The 26,887-nt window shown below is 36.4% G+C and overlaps 1 protein-coding gene across 6 annotated transcripts in view; it reads left to right on the top strand.

The window, feature by feature from the left end:
* TASP1 (taspase 1) overlaps positions 1 to 25,473 on the top strand; it is an 88,663-nt gene extending 63,190 nt beyond the window's left edge. The window contains exons 12-16 of one of the 6 annotated variants that reach the window (XR_012651614.1): positions 6,629 to 6,739; positions 11,582 to 11,655; positions 16,446 to 16,554; positions 17,877 to 17,957; positions 23,978 to 25,473. Coding sequence is in view for 3 of the 6 variants with exons in the window: in XM_075035475.1 (XP_074891576.1) it covers positions 6,629 to 6,739; positions 11,582 to 11,655; positions 11,850 to 11,945 (281 nt within the window). In the remaining 3 variants the exon portion in view is untranslated. The other 5 variants (XR_012651615.1, XM_075035476.1, XM_075035475.1 and 2 more) reach the window with 5 other exon arrangements.
* Positions 25,474 to 26,887: the final 1,414 nt, after the last annotated feature.

Genomic DNA, 26,887 nt, shown 5'->3' with positions numbered 1-26,887 from the left:
GGTGGGAAATCTGGGCTTTTAAGAATGGCAATGTTACGAATTGTACTTTAAAGCTTCTTATAAAGTATTAGAAAACAATGAGCTGAAAGACATAGTTGGAATCTGATACTCTTTCTTTAGTGGAAATATGTTTGTCTATTCTTGTATTTTTAAGTTGTGCTTCAGTTCACAAATGAGCAATGTCTGCGGAAATGTAATAGCAGAAGGATAATGCTGACGCTTTCTCTTTTAGAAATTTTGTGTCAAATACCTCTCTTGGGAGCAGAAGTTGGGACAGTTAGGAATCATAGAACATGACTTTCCTGATTGAGTTATGCTTTTGGGTGGAGAAAAGCTTCATAGTTCAACAGTTACAAGACTGCCAGTGACTGTCATTGCACAGTGTTATTGTTACTTTGTATTTTGGTGCTGCATCACTCTACCCTTTGTGGTATCCTTTGTGGGTTTGTAACAGAGGAATCACTCTATAGAAGCATTGTTATGTTTTCTCCATGACACAGAGGAAAAGTTTTGAGAAGAGAATGAAGTGATCCTGAAGTTTCATATAACCTATTTTATCCACTGCAAGTTGATGATTTCACAAGTTTTTGTGTTTGGTGCTAGACAGCATTGAATAGGCCTCTTTGTTATCTGTACAATAAAATCAGCTGAAAAACTAACACAGTGTGGTGATGTTACACAACGGTTTTCCTAGGTTGTGCCTGTGCTTCTCCTTGTCAAAAGCATTGGGATTTTATTTGACTGCAGTGTCCTCAGTTATTTAATTTCTTAAAATCTGACCTGTAAAGTTTGGAAGTACAGGTGCTTTTCCTTGCAGCTTCTTCAAAAATTCTAAACAGATGTTTTAACTTACTTACTTATTGTGAAATATAAAGATCTCTGCTTTCAGACAGCTTGCGCTTAAACATTTAAGAAATAATGGTGCATGAAATTAAAAGCAGGCTTCATTTAGTGCTTATATATTCCTCTAATGTTTATTTAAATTGTTAGCTTGAAGTTCAGTGGGGTACATAGCAGAAGCAGAGTGATAAACAGCTTCACTTTAAACACGTTGTGTACACAAGCTGACAGAGTCCAGTGGTGTAGGTGATATATAGATTATTGACCTGAACAAGTCTGAATTTCACTCATATTGCAGCACGAGAAGGTTTAGAACTGTTTAGCTTCATTCTGTTAAAACTGGGGGATGCTAAAGCACTTAATTGGTTACACCACACCACAGTCAGTGTTTAGACCAAAGTTCTGAAGACTTTGAAAGCTAATGTAAACAATGAAGCTGGTGATGGTTTCTCTATTATGGAAGAGTATGAATATAAAACATCTGATGAACAGCTGGTTAGTCCTTCAGCTGGGTAAGTGTAAATAAAACACTTCTTTTACAGTTTAGTATTGAATCTGTGCTAGAATGGATCTGTCCAGTAGCTACAAATGGGAAAAAAAGCACAGGATCAGAAATGAACAACTCATATCAATCGCATGCTCTAGTGGAAACAATCTTCATCATGGGAGCAGTTTAATTTACAAGAGACATAGAAGAAAAAATGTTCTTCACTTGTAGCTGTAGTTCCTCCAGAGCAAGACTGAAAGTTGAGGCCGTTATTTGCCTTAACACTTGTGAAATCCATATGCTCTGTCCCCAGTCTGAGGCTCAACGTGGGTCTTGGTGTTCAGTTATGGTTGCTCTTGCAGAACTTGATGGGATCAGTGAATGTGGAGCTGCTACAAAGACCTGTTTGCTTATTTTTAAGAGACCATTGCTGCAGATTGATAACATACTATATATATAAATAAAAACTTGATAATGCTTTCTGTATGTCAGATAGCAATAACAGAATAGTTGAGCTTTCAAGGAGGGAAATGTGTTTTGTAAAATATAATTTTGTGACTAGGGGAGGTGAGGATTAAACCAAAACTATTGAAAGATGTTTTTTGTTTGTTTTTTCCTACCCCTTCTCTCTGGTGTGGCCAGTCAGTGCTAACATTACTAGTAAATGCTGTAGTTGAAGTTTTGCTTAGGATTTTTCATGCCAAATTCTTCAGTGGTATGCAAGTGTAGCTGGGAAGAACAATGAGTTTCATGAGACTTAAAATGGTATTAAAAGCCCTAGGTTTTTGTAGTTTTGTCATTAGCAAGCTATTAGATCCAAGATTTGTCTAGCAATTCTATTTTATTGCAGTAGAAAAAGATATTTTTGGCTACTAGGCATATTTTGTTTTATTTTTATATATTTTTAATTGTATAGCAAGATCTATCATTCTTAAGAGTACAGAGAGAGCAAAAATGGTGTAGAAGTGTGGGACCCAGATTACTTTTTCCTTCTAATGAGAAACCATTATGACTTCAGTATACGTGGCAGTATTTCAGCTGCACCTTTTCTCTTCCTGTTTAAATACTAATTAAATATAATGTATATGAAAAAATGCCATTATCTAGATTGTTATTTTTTTTACAGAAGTGTGCAGAATTATTTCTTTTTCTCAATGGCTTGGCTGTAACAAAATGATTTTTAGAACTAAATTAATGAAATATGTTCCTAGCCTTTGAATTGAGTGTTTTGATAACACTCTAATTCCTGTGTACAGTGCATTGATTCCGTTTAGAAATAAAGTATAGTACTACTTCTGTGCTGCCATTATTTTTACAGATTTAATGATGGATGCACAGCATTCAGCTGTCTGGAATCTTGCTTAACATAGACCTACTAATTTGCACTGTATTGCTGTGTTAAAATACACTCTTTAGCATAATTGTAATAATCAGTAATAAGTCTGCATATCCAGAAATACCTTTGTTTAAAAAAATATTAATATATTTGAATCCCTCTTTTAACTTTTTAAAAAATTGCTTTAATTGGAAAATAAAATACATTCTCTGTGTTAAAGAATGTGCCGTTCAGTGTGTGTTTAATTTGGCTTAGAGTCTGATTTTTAAGAGAGAAGAAACAGTCTGTCTGAATTTACTGTAATGTAGAATACTGTAATATCATTACTGTAGGCAACTAGTTTTTACTGCCACTATTTAGAGGTTGATTCCCCATGACTTAGCCAGTGCAGTGAATTGGAGACACATACTATATTGTTGCTGATTTTGTACTGAGATGGTTTGGCTGAAATTGCTGGTGAAAGCAATCGGAATGGATGAGGGTGTAGTCACACAATTTGTTTCTGACGACTCTGGATGGCAACCTTCAGCAGCAGTGGGGAAACAGATGGCCCATGGAAGTGGCATGAGTGAGAAGATTGTGAACCATTGCAGGAGTTTTGCAAGTGACTGTGTGTTTGTGTCTTCATTTGCTGCTTGTGTTTGGAGGTGAGAAGAAGGGATATGTTCTTGTTTCAGACTTTTTCTCCTTTCCAGAATAATGTTGATTGTGTAGCTGATGATAAAATGGTGCAGGAGATTAAAAGTTGGCTCTGCATTGTTCTCTTTAAAAAAAAAAAAAAAAAAAAAAGAGAAAAATCTTCAGTAGCTCAGCTGACAATATTAAATCTCAGTAATTTCTTGAGTTGCAACTGTATTGTGGCTCAATCTCTATTGCTATGGCTCCAAACCATGGCTGGCTGCAACAAGAAAGCCAACACGATCCCATCGTTTTCACTGCTGTCTTGTAGTATATCAGTCAAGGTGCTACAAATGAGGATAGCCTGTAGGTTCTGGGTTTTGATGTTGTGCACCTCTGGGCAAGTAACACTGTGTTTCCTCCATCTGTAGGAGAGATATAATGCATCCTGCCTTCTTTGCTTTGTTTGCATAACACAAACTTTTAAGACATTTCCTGGTTTAATACTCCATTCAAATTACGCACTACAAGTCACTCTAAGCTATTTTACTCATCTCTGTATCACCCCAGTACTACTGTCATGGTCAATTCTTACAAAGTTAGTGCAGTAAGACATGGTCTCGTTTGGCATAACGAACATTTGTCCTTACTCCAAGGGCCCAACTTCTGTTATTCTTAAAGAAGTCAGCTTCTTGCTTATCTGGTGTGTTTTATGAGTGCTGAAGTTAAAATGGTATTTTATCATGTTTTTATCATGCTTTTATCGTGTGCAGTGCTATTAAATTAATCTTCTTGAGTTTTCTAGTTGAAATAACAGAGTGGCAATGTATTTCAGCAAAGACTGAGTTAATACAGTCAGTTTTGTAGCTTTTGAATGTTTATCATGGACTTAAAAGCCTTTAAATTTTGTGGATTTAAAACTATTCTTTTAAACCCCTTTTTAAAAAAAGTCTCACCAAAGACATTCTTTGAGCAATTGATTACTTTTCTCATTCTGTACTCCACTGAAGATGATGAATAGTTTGTTCTTGCAAAGAAATCACTGTAAAAATGAAAGAATTCTGATGAAAATGTAGTGTTACGTGTTTTGCTGCAGACTTTTTACATGGAAAGAAATATACTGCCAAGTCTTCTGTTAAAGTTTAAAAAGACAGAGCCTAGCATATGCAAGTTACTCAGATGATTGAAAATTTGATCAGTGATGATGGCACACAGTTGACAAAAATACTGGGAAAATGAAGAAATATTTGATTGGTTTATTTACAGACTTTTCTTTCATCTACTTTCCTGAGAGTGGGAGAAAGAAAAACACTTTAAAAAAAAGTGATTAATCCAATGTAAGCATTTCTAGAACAAGACTTAAGTGGCATCAAGTCTATACTCAGTAGTTGCTGTCTGTTTTTTTGTGCATTCATACGGTCTTAGTGTTTTAGTATGGCCTTAAATATGCTATCTGCTTTAAATACTATTTGCTGGTTGTGTTCTGCTTAAGTAGAACATTTTTAACCATTCTAATTAAAGAGATTATTAGTATTTTTCACTAGAACCTTGAAAGAACCTTTCACGGGCCTTGAAAGAGGAGGAGAAACTGCTTATTAAAAAACTAAGCAGTACTTTTCTGTCTTTTTGCAATGACTTTTCACCACAGCATACCTTATAGCCTGAATAATTTACGTAATTCAGTATAAGATTAGGTCTGCATACCAAGTTCAGATTAAGACATTGTCTTTGAAGTATCTGAGTTTCTGAAGTAAAGGTTAAACGGTGCCTGTCACCTGTGAAGAAAGCCACTTGGTTTTTTGTTCATTTGCTTGCAGAAGTCATACCACATACTTAGCCAGCACTTGGTTGATGCAGTGAAAGTGTAAGAGAAATACTTACCATCTTAGAAAGCATGGAGTAAAAAACTTTTATTTGAGTGGTAAAACTCTTTCTAACTTCCCAAGCCTTTCATTTCTGTTTTAACCAAATATATTTTCCTGTTTTGTTACCTATTATGTTATGATCGGCTAGATTCTTGGTTCACAAGGATTTGGTCACAGTCAATGAGTAATACAGTAGGTGTAATTGGTACCTAGTAGTAATTCTTGTACAAAGCAAGTGTCACTTTAAAGATAATATCTGTTTGTATTACATCAAATAAGATATTACTGTTTATTAAGCATACCACTTTTATTATTTTCCTGCAATATGGGCTTCTATTGTAATGACCACCTTGAATCACTTTTGAATGTGGCTGCTCTTATGTTGAGAGAAAATATGGTAAAGCTTTTAGTTTTCCTTACAGTAAAGCTTGAAGTTGGTTCTTACTGGTGGTTTTTTGCCTGTTATTTGCATTAAAGGAGTAATTTTAATCATATGAATAGCTGTGGGCAAGTTGAAGGAGGCTGATGGGTAGATCTGCTCTAAAGTTCTTGGGGCCAGCAAATCCTTTTACAGTGTCTGTACACTAGACATAGTATACTAATTTATTTAAAAGAGATCATTGAAAAGAAATATATTAAATGCCTCTTGCAATTGTATATTCAGCTTTAAATCACAGTATAATGTGAATGTGTGACTAACGTCTCTTTGGGCTTAAGTGCAAGAACTTGGTCAATTTTGTGGCTCGAGACATTTTAGATCATATGTAAATCACACCATTGTTTCTACATTTAAAACTATAGGAATCTCATTTCAAACTACAAACCAGAAAAAGAATACTTAGACTTGATTCAGCTAACTTTAAAACTTTTCCAGCTTCTGATAGAAGATGTTTTATATCATACATCTTAAATTAACAGCAGAAAAGCCACTGTATAAAGTAGGATGTGTTTGGGCTTTTCTGCTCATATTCATAAAACAGGAAGGAAGGCAGCGTACAGCAGTTTGATGATGTCTCTGTACAAAGTGCTTTAAATTGGGAAAAATTAATAAACAATAAAAGTGACCGAAATTTGTTTGATTTTTTTTCATGTGTGGCCATCTTTGGTTCTTTCTGTACTATAATTAATATAAATATTGAGACATGATTTTTTCAACTCGATGCTCCACTTTTCATTATCTCTTCTTTGATCCATGAACAAATGTTTTTGCACCACAAATGTAATTTCCAATATTTTTTTTATTCCTTGTAGTTCTTTTTCATTTTTTGATTACTGGTATATTAGTAGATTACTACTTAGAAAGTTACTCATTAGAAACACTAGAAAAAATAAAACTGATGCTTTTGTAAAAGTACCGGTTGACCTGACAGTCTTTTCAACCCTTAGTGACAAGATTAAAGGGGGAAGGCAGGAAAGTAAAATAAAAAAATACCCAAGAAACTATGCCTATTACTAATAATTCTCCCCAACGGTTTTACCCAGGTTCACCTTTTCTAGCCAATGAAGATGGTGTACTCGGAGGTGTGATAGTTCTTCGGTCTTGCAGGTGTTCAGCAGATCCTGAATTATCACAGGAAAAGCCAACTTTACTAGGTAAGAAATTCTTACTCATTTTTACTTGAGCTAGGTGCTAACTTAAAGTGAAAGATGAAGTAAAAACTGTGCATGTTTACCATTGTTCAAAATCCAAAGGGAAAACAAAAAGGAATTGAAATTGTTTGAGATGATAAAATTCTAGAAAGTGAAATAGTAGTATTATCTGTGTTTGTGCTCTAAAACTGGAGAAGAGCATTCTTTCTGACTCATTATTTCTAAGCAGAATTGTGATTCAGAGGGTTATGTGGGAACCTTCTAAAACCACAGCACAGAAATAACGGTTGCTTGTGGCAAGGCAGGGTATGTTACTCATAGAAAAAAAGTCACATTTTTAGCTAGGAGTAATGTGTATGACTGTTTACTGCTTCTCAGTGGTTTATATGCTAAAATTGCTATCTAAAAAGTTCTTTGTTCCTCCTTTTTGCAGGACAAAATGTGACAATTTGGAGGATACACTTAAAATTTGGAAGGGAAGTTGGTTTATGGCTAGAATTTTTTTGTTATGCCCAGGAAAATCTGTTCAGATAAGTTGCAGTTACTATTTGCATGTGCAGGCAACAGGAGTACTTGCTGTTTATATTGAGATCAGCAGAAAACTATGCCTTGCCTCCATCAGTAACTGACTGGTTAAAAAGGCAATGAGCTTTACAGCCCTTCTGCCCTGTTTATGTCCTAGAAATAAGATCCTTATCTGTCTCGCTTTTTACAGTAGAACAAGTGTATTATAGTAAACTGTCGTGTGGTTTGTCCTAGAGAAACAGCTAGGAAACTGAAGGCTGTAGACTCCTGACAGAGGTGGGTGGAAATACAACCCAGAGACAGTAAAACCCATGTTCTCTTTGAAGGCAGGGATTTGGGACTGGGGACATGAATTACTTCAGCATGACACTTGTACTATCTCCTTTCCTGTGGTGCTCCTCAGATGTGGGCATATGTGTCTGGTCACGCTATGTGCTTATGTATTGGGTCACATGGACCTGTCTAATGTATGTTATGCTACCACAATGAAAGTTGTATAATCCTCTGCTTTATTGTTGTTTCCCCAAGTGTTTAATGAATTGCTGCCAGTAGCATTACAGATTTAAAGTAGATTTCATAGCTTTTAAGATCTGACGTGACAAATTCGATCACGTAACTTAACTTTGTTTATTAAGGCAGGTCATAGCATCTCACCCGGTAATTCTTGAATTGCATAATTTCTTTTTAATCTATAGGCTATTGTTTAGAAAGACACCTCACCTTTGTTTTAATTCATTACTACTTTTGTCCCACTAAATCCTAACATCGTGTCACCAGATTTTGCCTGCTTACAGCCAGCCTGGAGTAGCAGGCAGAGTGTGCTAAAGGTGGGCCAGCAGATATATTCTTAACGATGGGTTAACTCACACAAAATCCAGTGTTTATTGCTGTCTGTTCAGTGACTTCCAGGATGTTAAGTTATTACAGTTCACAGGATGAGGTGTATGTTATCTTTCAGTTTTGTTGTCATATTACACCTTGCTAGTTTGTATTACAAGAATCTTTAAATATCATATACTACTTTTTCTGTGTTGGTCAATTTGAGTCTGATTGTACACCCTTCCAGTCATTCACTCTAATAAGTAATTTTGCTCAATACAGTTAATAACATTCATGTTTCTCTACCCAACAGTTGCAGTTTTTGTCTTTTATGCTTTTAGTCAACATCTCATCTTATCCATAAGAGTTTAATGTACGTTTATTTTGCTATTACAAAGAACCAGAGATTTGGGACATGAATCCTCACAATTCTAATGATGGTTCTGGGATTATCCTGATGGACAACAAAGGAATTCTGTAAGGCTTGGATGGGAGAAGGTCTTAGAAATAGCTTTTGTATGTTATATTTTTTTTGAGTTATTACTTGAATAGCTTGTCTTTTTGAAGAAGCAGGCTGTCATATAGACTTTGACAATCATCTTACTCTTGTGTTTCAACTATTTGAAAGCCAAGACTGTCTAATCCTGACTCCAGAATCAGGGCATAGGTTGCTAAACATACAGAGAACATTGCAAGTTTGATTTACAGTTTTCAGACTGGAATAATTATGACATTATTGATCTAGTGCAAAAGCATCCTACAACATAAATTCTATCCCTAAAAAAGAGTTAAGAAAATGAAAATATAAGTTTGACTAAATAATAACGAACAAGATCAACTTAACCTTCAATTTCTTACGTTTGGGAGTGAGAGAAATATTTCTATTCATTTAATGTTTGTCATTCATGTAAGAAAACGTGTACCTATTAAGGAAGATTGGGATTTTTTCCTCAAAAAGTAATAAAATCCCAATATATCTTACAACATAAGACTATTTGTTCATTGATTTTTGGTTTTCTTTCCACTGAAATAAGATTAATGTAGCACAGCTTATTCTAAAGATTTTTTTTCTGTACCACAGAAATTTCCTGCCTTATAGTGTATGCTGAGTTAATGTATAATTAAACATATGTAGTATTTGTGGTGTTTGGACTGAAAATAAGTTGTGTAGTACTGAAGAAGTCTGTGCGTAGAATAATGAAATCTCATGTCTTTGTTGTAGGGATGATCTTTTTAAATTTTTTTTTTAAACTATTGAAACAAATGGCAAGACAGTGATTTATTAAATGGTTGAAAATATGTGAAAAGTCTTCAGATAATTATGTAATTTAGGATTTTCATTGTAATTCCACTGCTTGTAATAGCTAGCAATAACCATGTCTCAAGCTAGTACATGCTACCTTTGGTGGACAATGTAGAAGGAAAAAAATATTAAAAACTTAAAAGACTATGCCTAGAGTTATCAAAGACAAAGAAATAATATTTTGAGTGTATTTGGCAGGAACTGTTGCCCAGCTTCTCAAAATTGAAAGATAAGATTAAATTTGTCTCCAAAAAATAAATGCTTTCACTGGCAGTTGAACCTTTAAGGTATTAGGGAGGGGTCGGCCTCATCGAACGCAGTTACATTGCACTAAATATGTTTCAGTCTCTGAAAACTTTTGACTAACCTTTGGCGATATCAGTCATGAATCTGTTACAGGGGGGAGCAAATTGCATACCTAAATGAAGTTCATTTTTCTTATATGATGATATCTACATATCTGTCAGAATCTTCAAGTCTTGCCGGGATTGTCTAAACTTTGATGTTCTACTCAGGGTTAATTGCTATGCAAGGATAAATGGTTCAAAGGATAAGCATACTCAGCATGCTGTGACCTTCTTCAATCATATTAAAGGAACATGAGGAATAGGAATGAATAAGAGTTTTAAAACCACCTAAAGATGCTTTTTGCAGTATGTTAAAGTCTCTCTCCTAAGAAATACCTGGATATAGCTTTTCATGGCATCTTGTGTAATTCATGTAAGGTGACTCCTGTAATCCAAAGGAAAAATTTACACTTCAGTGCAATTTCTTAAGCCCTTTACAGTATTCTATGAAATACCCTGACTTCTGATCAGCAACTCATTCTTTTCGCCCCTTCCAAATTGTGTACTTAATGAATTGGAAGAAAAATTACTGTGACATAGAGCAGGAAGAATACAGTGTGGCAGTTTATGAAGCTCCACTAGATGGGAGCTAAATGTAGGAGTAATATGATCTTTGAATTTTGTGTTGCAACTGAGTAAAGGTGTGTGTGTGTAAAGATACAAAGATACCTATGTATGTATCGGGGAATTAAAGATCACTGTAATGGGCTGTTTAAATGGCTGATAAATCAGGGCACTTTCAAACTTTAAAACAACACCTTACTGAATTAACATGCAATTAACCATACACGTTACCAATGGTTAGTTTTCTTAATCATTATGACTACAAACACAAAACTGTTCGTCTTTAACATTTATATCCTAAATTAGCTGTGAGTATACAGTACCAGAGAGTTGATGCTATATAGCAAGTGCTAGAAGTCAAGGTGATCAGACCTGAGAGTGCTTTGATGGGGAAGCCAAAATGAAAATGGGCTCATTTCGTCTCCATCTTTCTTTTCTCTCTTACCTTTGGTGCTCCTTACCCTCTCCTCTAAGAAAGGGGGTGGTTGCATATGCTTTTGATGTAATTCAGCTTACTTATGGGACCTGGTCTTGCTTTAATTTTGCCAGGCATCTTTCTTGCTTTTTACGCAGTGGTACTCTGCTTCCATTAGCAGACATCTCCTTCTTCTGCAGGGTTATTTTGCTTTCACCAGATGTCTTTCCTGCCTGCTCTGTATCTTCAGTTCTCATCTTGCAGACTTTACAACTTCTGCATGTTTTCCTGTAACCTACTTGTGGAGCTAAAGTACAAATCTCCATTTGCCCATTGGTGATTACCTATTATGTATGTATTTATGCTCAGTTCTGTGAAAAAATGCTTGTTACTGGTTGTTCTGCTGATAGCATTACAATTCTACAGAATCCTTGTACACCATCTGGGTTTATGCTGTTGTAGTGTGCTTATGTTTGGGTTCAAGGCAAGCAAATGCAAGTTATATCTGCTTCTACTTTATGGGTGGAACAGGCTTCTGCTTTAGAAGTTGGTCCTATCTTTTAGCTGTAGTTGCAGTTGAGGTATTTCTCATCTTGGATGCTCCATGTCATTGAAGTAACGTTCTCATTCTGGGTATTAGTTCTGCAGCGTGTGACTGCAAATAGTGCAGGAAAATCTTGTTTGTTTGATAGCTGTTTCTTTTGAGATTAAATTAATCTGGTAAGTAGTTTTTGTCCTTTAAGTTTGTTTTTTGTCCTTTCCCTAACTATATTTTAAGCTGTATTTGTTTCTCAAGATTCCAGTCTTGTTAAATTACATCTTATATTCTAAACCAAAGCATTTTTTGTGACTTCTTGCATTTTCCTTTATAGTGGAATTTCTGTGGAGCCATACAACAGAGAGCATGTGTGTAGGATATATGTCTGCACAGGATGGCAAAGCTAAGGTAAGCCATGGACAATAGGTTGTAATGCAGTAGAATGAGTGCAGAAGCTAAGGTGAATATGAAATTATGATAATGAAATATATAAGAAATTTCTGTCTTTAAGAGAATGGAAAAAGTAATGGGTGCATAAGCGGTTAAATGTACCTATTGATTGGGCATTTTGAATTCCTTTTTTTTTTTTTTTTTAATTGCAGCAGTTAAACCTACGTGCAGCAGTTGACAAACCTACGCTAACATATGTATTACGTCAGGAAAAGGTGCCACAAACACATTTCCATTTCGTCTGCTGACAGTAATTGTATTTGAGTAACTTTGTCTTGATTCAGTTATACTAACTATTTAGGATGGTATGGTGTTTTTCTGTGGGCATGTTTTCCTTCAGATAAAGCATTTGCACCAAGGAAGAAGGGAGAGGGTATAAATCAAACTTTAGAGTAGTTTCTAGAATAGCCTCCGTGGTAAACAATTTGGATATTAACATCTGTGGTTCTTTTTGTTTCTTGGGATCTAATTTTTTTTTTTTCTGGACTGCGAGAAATGATATGTTAAAACTGAATTTAGCAGTGGAAACTGGAAAAATCCTTAACATCAAACAGTAGGGGTTAACCAAGAGCCACCTACTCTTAGGAATATTAGCATTGAAAGGAGAAAAAGGCAGGTTTTGCAAAGTAGCAACTAGAGCATTTGGGAGAGGTGTTTGGACAACAAAATGAACATGGGAGAAGCTTCAAGCAGAGACAAAATCATAATTTATGTAGATTTTTATAAATGTACAGCCTTCAGTATTCAAGGGTAAGAATGTACAATCAGAACTGGTTAAAGGAAATGACAAAAGTGGGGGAAGAGCTAGAATTAGAAGTCAGCTCCCCGATACGGTTAAACTAATGGGGGAGGCAGGGTGTTTACTGGAATGTTTGCGTGTATTAGAGGAGGATATGACACCCAGGAAGTTTATACCAGCAGATAATAGCAAGAAAGACATCCAGCATTTTGATGGTAGAATTTAAAGGATAAATTTTAAAGCCTGGAAAAAGAAAGAATTTGAGGGCCTGGATTTGTTGGCTCTCTGCAGAAATGGCTGCTGAGGAAGAAAGTTTAGTCATCAACAATGGAGGGGGAGAGGAGTACAAAACCAAATCTTTCTCTCTTTTTTTTTTTCTTTATTTCTCACTGTATTTCACTTGAGAGATAAATACAAAGGAGGATGTGAGTGAGATAATAAAAGAACATACAAAAGAAGTAAATTGACATCAGATATTTTAAACACCAAGAATGGTGGTTGAAGCATTGGGAACAAATAAGTTCATCCTCAAGGAGTAAAATGTATAGAAAAAAAAAGACAAGAATGCCCCAGAAGGAGGAGGAAGATAAAAAGCAGCTGGTGAGGGAAGTGCTGGCAGAGATGTTATTGAAGTACTCACTTTCATGGCTTATGTAGAGTCTTTTCCACTTGATTATCCATGGAATAGGGTGTGTTTTTACTTTGTTTTCTTAGTATTTATTTTAGATTTGTTAGAAAAGAATCCAAACTCAAGCTAAAAGCTCAGACTGAACTGAGTGAAGCTAAAGCAAGCTCAGCTGCAGATGTTCTAGTATTCTCTAGTTAGTTTAAAAGTTATTGTATTGTGTTCACAGTGAAACACGGAGAGTTATTAGAATGCGCAATGTTAAAATTATTACAGTGTGCACACCTGCTTCTGGCTTACACTGCAAGCTCAAAAGCTGTTTCTAAGGAAATATTATTGTTTCTGCTGGTAGTGTCTGTCTAATCAATAAATAAATGCTAAATATGAATCTGTCTGGTAATGAGTACTAGCATGACAGTGCCATGCCCAGAGATGTTTTCCTACTCACAGTTGCAACATTTGACATCTGGTGTGCATTGTTTTCATACTGCTGGTAAATTCTCCAGCTGGTAATCTTGATTGCGCTGACAGACACAGCTGCTCTTCTTGGTTCACTTTTAAATTATGTTTTTGACCTTCATTGAAGAGTTAATCCCCCTCCCTTTCTTCTTCCTTTGAGTCTGTGGCCACAAATGCTTTCCAGAGAAAAACCACAAATGCTTTTACTGCTGACTTCTATTGATCAAAAAACGTCTTCTGTCATAAAAGCTGGAATTTTATTCTGCTATAACTAGGGCTAAGTTATAGATGGAAAACTGGGCTTGAAATAGAACACAATGTATTACTAGTGGAAAAAAAAAATTCCTTTTCTTTAACAGACTAACTGGTTTGGTACAATTAATTTTCAGTGTTTGCCATGAAAGAATAATGGTATAAGAATTCATAAAAGTATAAAATATCACTTGTTTATGACTACCATAGGAAAATGATCAGGCAGCGGCTTGTAGGGAAACATCTTGCTTTCCTGTTTTTCTAGGGTGGTAAAGAGCTTCAGTTTTTATTTCTTTCATCAGTCTAGGACTCCAAGTTTTATTCTTAAACCCAGGGGTTGTCACAGTGGCTGATTTTGGGCTGGTTCAATTTAATGAACATGAAAACATATTTTTATAGCAAGACTTTTAGAAAGTGAGAAGGGTTTTGAGTGTATACTGTTATGAATTAGACTAATATTAGTATTGTAATTATATAAAGGGCTACATACTAAAGAAAAAAAGGATCCTGCTTTATAATCTCAGTGTGATTCTTTGTGCATTGGAGGTTAATGCATTTCATAATAGGACCTAGCAAATGGTGGGCCTGAACCCCGCACAAAGACTGTTGACATATAGGAGGCTTTTTTTCTTACAAGGCACTTGGACACTTACAAGCTAGATGTCAGCTCACCTGCAGACACTGGTATACTCAAGAGGTGGAAACATACTCAGCCAATTAATTATTAGCAACTCCTTAAATAGTGGCACAGGAAAGTGGGATCGGAGACTTGAAGTGGTTTCTATGTCCTGACCTGCCGGTGCTTCTGGCTGTTAGCACTGTGAGCTCTCCAAGTACTGATTCGGATGTAGCCTTGCAACTGGGGTTTATTTCCTCCCAATTTAGCAAAGACTGGGCTCTGCGGCTGGCCACTCACCTCCCAACTAGGCTGCCTGAATGCTAACTTGCTAGCCTAAATGTATAAAATGGCTGAGCCTGCAAGAGCTGTGGAACAGTTTTGCACTGTGACTAATAATTGTTTGATTTAAAGCATACTTTCTGGAAAGGTGTCCAGTCTTATTTTGGAAAGCCAGTTGCCTGGAAAAGTCACTGTTTCCTGTTGAACATTGGTTTAAAATGTTCAGTTGAATGTGACTTTAAAAATACCGTGGAGGCTTGCCAGATGAACTAAGTTCACACCTTATTGCTGACACAGTTATCTCTGGTTGCATGTCCTATTACTTGCCTTTAGCACTCTCTCAAGGCTGAAAGTATTTCAGCTCCTCCACCACTGATAACACTGACAATGTTATCTTCACTACCTGCATAGTGGATATCTCATTGACTTCCCTCTTGAGTCTTATGCCCTTGAACCCCTACATCACTGCCACAAACAGCTGATCAAATCATATACTTGCTGGTTCAACTGTACTCTTCTTTGTTTCTTGTCATCCCTCTTGACACAAGCAGTTTCATAATCACTCAGTGCCAGTGTTTGTCATGTATTGGATGTGGAAGGAAACAAACTCTTTGTCTGAACAGCTTTGACTCTTTTACGTACTTCTTGGAACTAACCTATACCACCTATTGCTACAACTTATCCAGGCTGGTGCCAGGGAGCCTCAGCTATGATAAGCTTAAGGGACAGATATATTGCTTTAGAAGTTGCCAGTCCCAGACTTCCTTCCTGAAGCAATACCATGACAGATTGTTCCAGCATTAGGCCTGTTTTTTGGGAAGATGAATGGACTTCCCGGGATCTCCTGAAGCAAGTTCCTGCATTGCCATCTATAAGATGGTAGAATTGTCACATAAGCTGGCACTCAACTATTTCTAGCCATTAGTGAGGCTGTTAGAATATTCTAGGTTGCTGTGGAAGTTTGTGGCCGCAGCCATGAGAGTAGATAGAAAATACTAGTCGGTGGACTTCCTTTGCACTTACCCAGCTCCTTCTGTAGCAGTAACTGCTGCATCAGCAAAGGTTAAGACTTCTAGATTGAAGGACGGGGAAATTAAATGTCTTTATGAACTGAGGAGGTATGTTTTTTTCTTTTTTGTTATTCTGATGTTGTCTCATAAATTAGTTGACATGAATTCAAGATCTTTGATAAACAGTTTTTTTAGGTTTCCTGCCCAAACTTTCTTCTCTGAGACACTAGTCTTCAGAATAACCTTCCAGATGTTTTTTTTTCATGGATCCAAAATAGATCCAACAGCTGGTCATAGCATCAGCTAAGAGGTCATCCTGTTACTGGAGCTGTGACCTCTTTAAAGATAGTCTGGCAGCTTTCAATTAATCTGTTCCAATTTTCCTGAACTGATTAGGTTGCATTCTGAGAGCTTAAGCAATTGTGTTGTCACCATTGGGAAAATAGCTCTATTCTGATGGCCGCAGTGTTGCTTCTTGGAGTTCTGTCCATACTGTCACAGGCAGTGTGCAATATTTGAGGTCTTAATGGTTGGTGTAGCATTTGGTAGAGCAGTTTAAGTGTCAGTTCGCCTGAAGGGCTGAGACCTTCTGCTTTGTAATTTGGGAGTGGGAGAAATAACTCCTTGAATTCACCCATAATGTGATTTTTAGATGTATGTGGAGAGTGAGAAGGAAAAGAGGTTAGTGGGTAGGTTACAAGTTAATTGACTCCTCTTAGTTACATAGTCTTCATATTTTCTTGTTCCTTGTCTGCTTGCCCAAAGGAGGATTCTGCAAAGGAAAAGAATTTCTTCAATCTCAAATGACGGTGCAGTGTATGCCTGCAATGTGAATTCACGTACCAACTGCATCTCTTGAAGGTTCTGGTTATGGGTAGGCAGCCTTTCTTTGATTTAATGTTGTGTATCTGTGCATAATCAAGTAGGAGCACTTTTATATCAGACAGGTTCTGCAGAGTATTTGTTCACTCGAGGCCCACAGCATTCTGTGAGCAGGATGTGCCACAGAACTTTTTTTCCTGGATCTCCAAAGTTTCTTATATTATCTTAGTGACTGAGAGTAGTTGGTGGTGGATGGATAATGTTTTTGCTTGAAAATAGTTACTTCTTCACAGTGTTTTCAGTAGTGTTTGAGGTTAAGAGTGCTTTCTTCACAGTGAAAGATCCAATCTCAATACCAATAATGTGCAGTTTTGGTCTTGTGTTATGCATAGGTATTTGAAATAATTTGTCAACACACTATGGTTCTTAGCATATATAAATTTACTATATGAACTGTGTATAAGTTTTGGTAATTTATGCAATTATTGTAAATGTTGCAATACTCTTGAGATATCTTTGTAGTTCAGTTTCGTAGGTTTTAGGTTTTGTAACAGCTAGATGACCTAGACAACAAATTTCTAAAAATTTAGTTGTAGTATTGAATGTAATCCAATTCAGTTGCCAGTTTAAATCTCTCTTTGGCAAATATTCAGTTCTTACAACATGAATTGCTGAGCTTTATGTTATGGCAGATTTTAATATTGCAAAGCTATGTATGCCATTCTTTCCATTTTCTAATGAACCAAATTCAAGTTGCTTTGCAAGGTATGGGATAACAGTGGTGGAGAGTGTTGCATATTGCTGTGTTTGAAAACATCCATCAGCAACAACTGCTGTGGTGGTTGCAATATGCAAACAGAAACTTAATCTTTGACAGTTAATTTCATTTTCTAATATGAGCAAACAGTGGACAGGGAGACCATTTCCAGTGTGCCTTTTGTATTGAGATGTTAGGTGTCATAATCAGATTTATTTGCCTTTACTAACATTGTAAAATTTAGCAAAATTACTTCCCTCTGTTTGAAGTGATACATATGACAAATGCTGATTGTAGTCATTGTTGTTGGTTTTCTGATGATGGACTTCTGTATGTTACTTTGTGAGTAAAAGGTCTGTGAAAGCCTTTTGTCAGGAGGAGGGCAGTTATCCAGTGCTTATTGGGTGAAGAAATACATCTTGGAAGAATCCTAATTCCAATTTGAAAATTACTGGAAAAATTTACTGAGCCTGTTTAGTTAACAGAAATATTAAGTCAAATAATTCAGTCATTCATTTCAGACTACAGAGACAGTCTTTTAACTTCATGAGACAGGAAAAGTATATGTCACTTGTACTTTTTTTTTTTTCTTCTTTCATCTGTACTCTTGTCTGGAGACCGTGGAATCAGTCAGAAATTTTCACTTGAAAAGAACTCTGTGCATACAGTAGAGCATCCAGTTCTCTCATAAAAATAAGGTATTTATATTTGTTGGAAATAACCTTCACTGCTAAGTTACAAGTTAAAATATTTGGCTTGTAGACCTTTGTGGAAATTATGGGCTCTGAGATGGGAAGATAAGTTCAGCTTTTTGGGTTGAGTTCTTGCATAAAGCCAGTAGTTCTGGAACTCTCCACATATTTGGCTGACATTTTAGAATGGAGCAGAGAAGATGGGATTGTGCATCCAGGTATGCAAATATAAATGCAATAACCTGACCTAGCACCTGCAATTCAGAATGGTAAAAATCCCATTTTAAGATATATATGTCAGTATTTTAGAATACCACTACAAAAGCCTGGGACACTGAGCTGAATAGATGATTGGTTGGTACATGGCTTTAGACTGTCTAAATACGTGTATGAATGATTTAGAGAGATGAAAATGCTTTAGTTTTCAACTTCCTTAAAATTTGATATTTTTTTCCTAATGCATTATATTAATGGTTTTAGATAGGTAAATAGCATATAGTAATATACTTAACCCACAGAATGAACTTGTGCTCGGAAAACCGTTAGCTTCCTAAACAAACCTGTATGTAGAATTAGTATTTTCAGTGCCTGAGAGCCAGAAGCACACCATCAATATGCCTGTCTTTCTGTCTTTTGCCCACAAAGGTAGTAATTCTGGAGCCCCCCCCCCCCCTTTTTTTTTCCTTTTTTAAGATTTTTACCAAATGAGTTGCACATGGGATATTCTGATAGCAGCACTTACCAGTATTTTGCAGGGCACCTTCTGTCATATGGCAGGTGTACATTCAAACCATGTTAGAGGGGAGCTTCCTGGTAGATGGAGCAGCAGAGGATGGCTATTGGTGTCCAAATGGGCTATTACTGCCTAGAAAATAAATTCAGAATAGGTGGCCAGATGGTTCTTATGATGGAAGTGTGTACCCAGCTAGAAAGCTCGTAGACCTCTGAGTGATTCTGAATTTCTAAAGAATATATGGGTTTGGTGTTACTTTTCTTTAAGTAGTAAGGTGGTAGAAAGCAATTTCATTAAGTATGTAATCTCCTTGGTCTTTCATTATATTTCATCTCAGTAGGGTGATGAATGGAAAAAGATTGGTTTATAAATTACTCTGTCCAAAGCACATCCTGAGCATGTGTCGGGGTTTCAGCCCAGCCAGTAACAAAGGACCACGCAGCCGCTCCCTCACTCCTCCCGCCCCCCTCCGGTGGGATAGGGAGGAGACAGAGGAGAGAAAAGAAAAAACAACTGGAACCTCGAGGGTTGAGATAAAGGCAGTTTACTGGGACAACACAAAAAAAATTACAACAACGGTACTAATGAAAGAGTATACAAAAAGAGTGATGCACAGTGCAACTGCTCACCACCCAGAACCTGACGCTCTGCCACTTCCCTCCACCGAAAGTCGAGAGCTCCCCCCAAAGTCGAGAGCTCCCCCCGGCCCGCTCCCCATTTATAGACTGAGCATGATGTCACATGGTATGGAATAGCTCCTTGGCTAGTTCAGGTCAGCTGCCCCGGCTATGCCCCTCACCTCCCAGGTTCCTGTAAAAATTAACTCTATCCCAGATGAACCCAGGACAGTATGTAACAGGAAAGCTAAACACATGCAGTACTCCCTAGATTTGCTTAAGAACTGAAGGTGCTGCCATCTGGTAGTTGTACTCTGTCCTGTTGGCAGTGTTGGATTGACTTCAGTTTTCTCATGCAGCACTATTTGTCTTTTGGCTTAAACTTTTATATCCATTTTACGTTGTATTTATGCTTTTAATGAAAAAAAAAATGAAGCTGTTGTGACAAACTAATACTTTTATGTGAATAAAAGGAGTAGAGTAGCTCTTTAAAGACTAAAAATATTTTTGATGTTAGTTGGTTTCAGGGTTGTTTCAGAATCTTTACCTACGAGGCATGAAGTAAAGTAAGCCTTTGCACAAATTTTAGTATTTTTATTTTACTTTTTTAAAAAAGGTATGCTAAAAATATGTAGCCCAAAAAATAGACGCAATGTTCGTGACGAAAAGATGAAACAATATATTGACCCTGTAGCTGTTAACACTTATTCCAGAGCAGAAAGACCTATTAGTTTTGGACTCTAAGGATAGTGGGAAGCTTTCCAGTGTGCATCAAAAGGGACTGAGAAATAGTAACTTTGCACGGGCAGTGTCTGCAGCTTTGGGGTTGGGGGAGCTGGCTGCTCCATGGTTTTGGTTTGGTTAGGAGGGAAAGAGGGAAGCATCATGAGTTTGGATGGCAAGTACACAGAGCAAGAATCAGTGTTGGAAGGTTAGTTAGCTTGTTTGTGCTTTATGGAGGGGTGGGAAGCAAAATCAAGTCTTTCATCTAGCATTTATCTTTTTTCCTTTTGAAATGTGGGCAAGAGGTTCCTCTTAGAAGCCGCAGACAAAGGTCTGTGGTGACTAACTGGTTTCCTAGCTGTCAGGACCTCTGCTCCTACTAGGCCCTCACCAACTCCACTTTTCTCTAGACAAGCAAATCAAATCAGAATATTCTCAGGGACAGTAAAATTTCTGTTTGTAGACCTGAAGATATGGGTAGCCCTGACATTCTTAATCTACCTTTCCTTGGCATGTGGTTTCCTCAAAGAGAGGCTTCCACAAAGCTGAACGGAGGATTAATTGAGGAAAACTTTTTCTTTTCCTGTTTTTGTGCTCCCAGGCACAATTTCCCCCAGATGTGGGTTCATTCAGCTTATAAAGCTGACAGACTAATCGAATTCAATTAAAAGCCTTCCAGTGTTGTTCTTTTTTGTTTGCTTTTTATTTTTATGTTTTAAAAATCTAAACCTAATCCACTGTACAATCTGGACTTAATGTAAAATATGATGTTGGGATATAAAAATGTAACAAACTGTACAAATAAGTTCTGTGGTTGCATTTGAAAATATTAAATATTCTTTGATCTTTCTTTTTATTTACTAGAGTTTGTTCTTACGGCTAAGAACAAGGGAGATACAATTATAAGAATTCACTTGGAAGTTTATCTGAAGTTGTCTTGACATGGCAATGTTATCCTTTCATATTACTTATTAGGTAGCATATTTTAAACACTATCATCATGGATCTGTCTTGTTTTTGTTCTACATAAGGCAGCCATTGGTGAAAGTAATAAGAAGTAGTCAGTGTAAAACAGCATCTGTATTTGCTCCATCATATGAAGTATGCAAATAAACAGGATGCAAGTAAAGGCCTTAAGAAAGGTTTTGTTATATGTGGTTTGGGTGTTTCTGTAAGTGGAAATGTACAGATGCTAGTGTATAGTGGTTTGGGGTCTTTTGTGTGGGAAACGTGTTTTTCCTTTTATAGGAAATGAGGTTTCGTACAGGAAATGTGTTTTGGACAGCTATTTAAGCATAGCTACTTGATAATGTATCGATAGATATTGACTATCTGCTTATCACCTCTTGTATATTTTCCTTTCTGTGCTTAAAAACTTATTGGGATATTATGCTTAACTAACTTTTTAAAATAACAGGATCTATAAATTTCATGTGGATTCAATGAAGCCTCACGTTTTGCACTGCAATTGCATAAGGTTTTATTAGGCATTTAACTTTGATTTGTGGGATAAGTCAAGCCTATGCAAAAGGTTAATTCATAACTTGGGTCAGAAAACTAATTTACACAGATCAGGTCTTTTGTAGTTATAATGAAAAAAATTGATTATAAGATTCATGATAACCATGATGGTGCTAATATTTCTTCTGTTTCAGTAACAAGCTTCCTCTCTTATGCCTCTTGGCAGCATCCTTGGCCTCTGTGCTTTTTATTGTATTGCTACAATGATGTGCTGATAATTCAGACTGATCACTGTATGAGCCATCTCACTCATAAATGATGCCTGCCTTAGAGTGGACCACTGGCTTGCTTTGATTGCAGTATCTCACTAAACAGTCAGTGGATTCTTCCACTGAGGAAATTTGCTACTGTGCCCATCATACAATGTTGCTTTTACACTGTCATCCTATCCCACTTTTCATTTAGAAATTTTCACAGACCTGGAAAAATGACTTGAGTCTCTCAGTCATAAAGTGAAAAATAACCTTCTTCCGCTTGTTTTTCTTCCTTTTTCTTTTTTGTATTTTATTTAAACTTATGAAATAATATCTCCAAAAATTGTCAGTTACGTTTTGGGGGAAACTAACAGATTCGAAAAGAATCTTTTCTTCTTGAAGTGGTAAAGCACAGTTGTAACCAAAACTGTTCTGAAAGTAGGAAGATGTTCATATATCAAGCAGGAAGGCCGGAGATCAAAGTTTTAACAGTAAAATGAAAACCTTTAAATGTTTTTAATTAAATCTCATACTGTAATTTAACTGGAAACAAGACCACCTAAGAGCAGACACCAGGATACCCTTATCAAGAAAGGAATTACAAGAAGCTGCCTCTGAGATACAGAATGTCTCTGATGCAATGAATTGTGGTTACAGTCTCAAATCACTTGCTGCTCAATTGATGCAATTTATTCTTACTGAACTTTTACATCTATACTTTTTGCTGTTTGTTGCCCTCATTGCAAGTTACACATTTTTGCAGCAGTTGAATCGTTTAAATGGGATAATGTACATACTAAAACTTAAATATGTAGTTGGCTGCACTTAGAGGAAGCTGTAATTTCTAAATGCCAGCAACTTCTATGTTGTGAGCTTTATATTGTAGTAGGAATAATTTCTAGTTCCTAATTTAATAATTGTTTAACCATTATATTGTCTGAGCATTAATGAATCATTTGGTGAAACTTGTAACTCATGAGAGGAATGATGGCCAGCACTCTCGCTTCCGTGGGAGGGATGGCTGGAGTGTAGCTCGAGCTGGTGAGTCCCTGTGATTGCCACTTTCTGCCTCAAGCCTGTGTAAATGCTGTTATCAGCCCTATTGTATTTTGGAGTTTCACTAAGGCTCTTTTTTGTGTTTTACCAGAGCCCACTCAGCAGCTCTGAAAGTAGGAAACAGTAAAGTTTGTAGAAAGATGCCTCTGACTCCTTTTTGTTGTTCTGTTTAAACACTGCTTTAGCCACTTGGCCCTGTATGGAAGCAGTCGATATATCAGTAAGTGGCTCTTGCTGTAGCTCAAAATCGGTAGCGTGAATGAAAACATAAGCAGTTTTCACAGTATAAAAACGTGTACAAGGGGCAGAGGAGGAAGTCATTACTTCTAATGATAAGTCAAAGTATCTTTTTGCAAGCAAATGTGCATCAGTGATAAAATGTGCCTCAGATTATAAAGGATCTTTAAGAGATTTGCAGCGTCACTGAGTTATGATAGAGTTATAAGCTGAAGTTTTGTGTACACAAACATGTGCCCCCTCTCTGGCTTTTGCTCTCTGGCTGAAATATTACAGAGCCATCTCAAAGGCCTGCTTTTAAAACTTCTCCATGGAAAAGATGCCTGTTGACAGAAACACAATTGCTCTTTGGGTCCATTTATTTGACAGCTGGCAACAAATATTTTAGAGGAAGTCTATGGGGTTTTTTTTTAGGTGGACAAGTAGGTATTTTATGCAGAGAAATTTCTTCTTTGCATCCTGATCATCGCAGTTGCCTTATGCTCTGAAGTGTTAGTTTCTCTCTGTCAAATAGTTTATTGTGTCTAAGATTTCTGTAAGGTGTATTTCTGTATGCAGTACTAAACTTTTTTTGAATCTCCATAAGGAATAGACTTATTAAACCTTGGAATGCCACAGTTATTTTTCTTTTGTCTTCATGCTGGATATTCCTTTCTTCTACTTTCAGTGTGCTGGGTCATCCGCTTTACCTTTTCTACCCATCTGACATGGTCCTCCTCTTCATGTGTTAAACATTAATGCAAACAAACAAAAAAAAAAACCAAAACAAAAAAAAACCACAAAAAACCAATCCTAGTTGTTTGCAACTTTTCAAGTTGCTTTGTAGTTTGCCCTCAGACTTCAGTGATGGAACAGCTTAATTGTTCAATACTTACAAGCTTGCTTTGTGTCCTGCATAATTTTGCCTCTCTTCTCACTGGATAATACTGTCTTGACTTTCCACAGACTCACATTTCAAGACTTCCTCCTGGAGCCGTGGCAGGACAGTCTGTGGCAATAGAAGGAGGAGTTTGCAGGCTGGAGAGTCCAGAAAGCTGAACAGCTGATTCCTCACTTAATTGCAAAGAATGTGAATGACTTTTTGTACAATAAGTTTTTTGTGTTTTAACAGATGTTGGAAATTCTACTCTTGTTTTATACCCTGTATTGCAACCATGTGCACCATAACTTGAGACAAGTGCTGCTGTAGTTTATGTTCTTACCCTGTGAATGGGGGTATGTGCATGTTCATTTTTTCCCCTAATAAAATAGGAACTCTTTCTAGTTGTGCAAAGATTATGTATGATTAACGATTGCGTTTTCATTGTTTTATATTTGAAAAATAATAGGAAGTTAAAAAAAAATTTTTAATTTAAAGATATGGTCACAATTGTCATTCATGGTCTAAATTTAAAAGTAACAGGCCTCTGAAGTGGCTATATAGTTATGCAGAAAATGATTATGGTTTCGAAGTTTCTCAGTGGTTTAAGGAAATCCAGTGGTGGTTTAAACATGGGTTGTTTTTTTCCTCCCCAATAAGGAGGAATTTTTTTTGTCAAAGAATGGTTTCAGTGAAACAAACTAGAGCAAAATTAAGGCTAGAATTGTTTTTAAATAGTCTTATAGGTCATATCTCTGTTCCCAAACTAAGTTGTTAATAGCTTCAAGCTGTATGTATTACAAAAAGCTATATGAAGATGATGTATCGTAACGCAGTCTTTATGTATAATGGAATATTACAATGTAAATAAGAAAACAAAGTTTATGGAAAGATTCGCTATTATTCTTCGCTTCTGTTTTAAATCTATTTTTGAGAGGTACAGAAATTGAACATATTACTGGATGCGAAGTGCAATGTGTATTAAATGGATGTTGGGAGGTCTGATACTAGCTTTCTTATTGATAAAGCAACTTCCTAAAGTCCAGCCACAGCATGGGTATTTATATAACTGTGTGTAATATGTATGTACTGTGCATAAATTTACTGTAATTTTTTTTATACCTTCAACAAAACTGCATTATAAAACAATGTAATCCTTGTCTGCCTTGTGAAGCATTGGCAGCTAACCTGTCTTTTGTCACCAGTTCTGATAACGTTAGCGAGGTCGCCTGAGACCTAAAAGTGAGTTCTGACATCCAATCTTCCATTCAGTACTTTTTTTCTTCATAGCACTGGCAGCAATAGAAGACTTTTGTAATTAATTCATTGTTCTGATAAGTATGCCAAAGAGAAACTAAAATAGTTCATCTTTTTCCCTGGTGGATATTTGATAATTCTGTTTTCAGAAATAGTGGATAAATAGATATTCAGACTGTATTCGCTTAATCAGGCATTGTACTTGCCTGTTTTGTAATGTTGTGCCTGCCTATAACAGACATACTTGACTGATTAAATGGTTACATTGATTGTAGTACCAATCTTTCATGGATAAAAATCTTAATAAATTTTTTTAATAGCCTGAGTTCATTTTCACTGTTATGTTACAGCATACATTGAGATACTGTCATCTTTGTGTGGTTTTTTAATTGTGACATCAGTGTAGTCCTATAGTTGAAGGTAGTTCTATACATCTCTCTGAATAATAAGAAACAGAGGCTATCCAGGTTGCAGAAACACAAAGTGGACTGCATCTCTTTGAAATAGTTTGTGCTATCAGATTGGATCCTCAGCTGATACAGTCATGGTCTGATGAAATGAATACCTATACAGTTTTACACTAGCCGAGTCCTTGGCAGTGCAGACTACAATGCTTCAGAAATGTTCCAGCAAAGAAGCTGTGTTGTCGGAGCCATTAAATTACTCTAACATGCAGCATTAAATAATTGTGTGGGAGCTTCGCTACGTAGCGAGTGAAAAAATTGAAGATCTTGTATATGGGTTTGTAAGTACCCACCTTTGAAAATGGCATTCGTTTTGGAAAAGTTAAGTAACTGTTAGCCTACTTTCATTCTAAAAGTGCTTTTCAGTGTCGACTTCATAGAAACTGTGGCATAAATTCACTCTTTCATGGAATATGCATGGCAGAATGTCTTGTAAAATGTGTAAATTGGTAAATTGTTTCTTCCCCTTACTTGCTTACTATCTCTCCATGGAGATTTGGATTCCAGCATATAATTTTTTCCCACACACTATCTCAAAATTGTATTTGTATGTGTGTATATATATATAAAATCATAACTTGAAAAGCAAATAACATATTTTGCTTTTACTTTGCTTTCGTGTCCATATAATACTCTAAATTTTTTTTTTTTGCCAAAAAAGCCAGGCTTCTTCAGGAAGCTACTTAGGAATCATTGTTTGAACTTGAGCAGTGTCCCTTTTCATTGTCCAATGTCTCTTCCTTCTGTCTAGGTAGAGTAAAAAGGAAAAAAGGATTATCTTGTCTTGAGAATCACAAGCAAGATGCAGAGCGCACACCAGGTACAGAGCTGACCACCTACCTAAGGTACTTGTGAGAAGAAAACTGTATTAGCACTTATGTATTTCTGTATCAGTAATCATGAAGACTGGCAGGAGCAGAACTTCCTATCATTCTACTCCCACTTAAGCTAATGAAAGATCTTACACTAATTTAGTTGTGGGTCTAAGTCTGCTACCAGTTCTATTTTGGACTTAAAAGGGGCTTATGAAAAAATAAATGGTGAGGATGGACACACTTTGCAATGACATGGTCTGTAAAGTGTTGTACGCAATGAGTAACTGTTGCCACTGGCATAGAGATACAGTCCAGGAGGAAATTACACAGTTGACAGCAATAGCTGGCTAAAATTATGAAGGAAGGGCAACCAGATGCAATGCATATAAATACAAACAGTTTGAATACTGTTGATTTTTATACTCAAACGCACAATTACATGTCCTAGAGTGTTTTCTAG

The sequence above is a fragment of the Buteo buteo genome, chromosome 9, assembly GCF_964188355.1.
Source record: "Buteo buteo chromosome 9, bButBut1.hap1.1, whole genome shotgun sequence".
NCBI lineage: Eukaryota > Metazoa > Chordata > Aves > Accipitriformes > Accipitridae > Buteo > Buteo buteo.
This window is presented reverse-complemented; position numbering and strand designations above follow the sequence as displayed.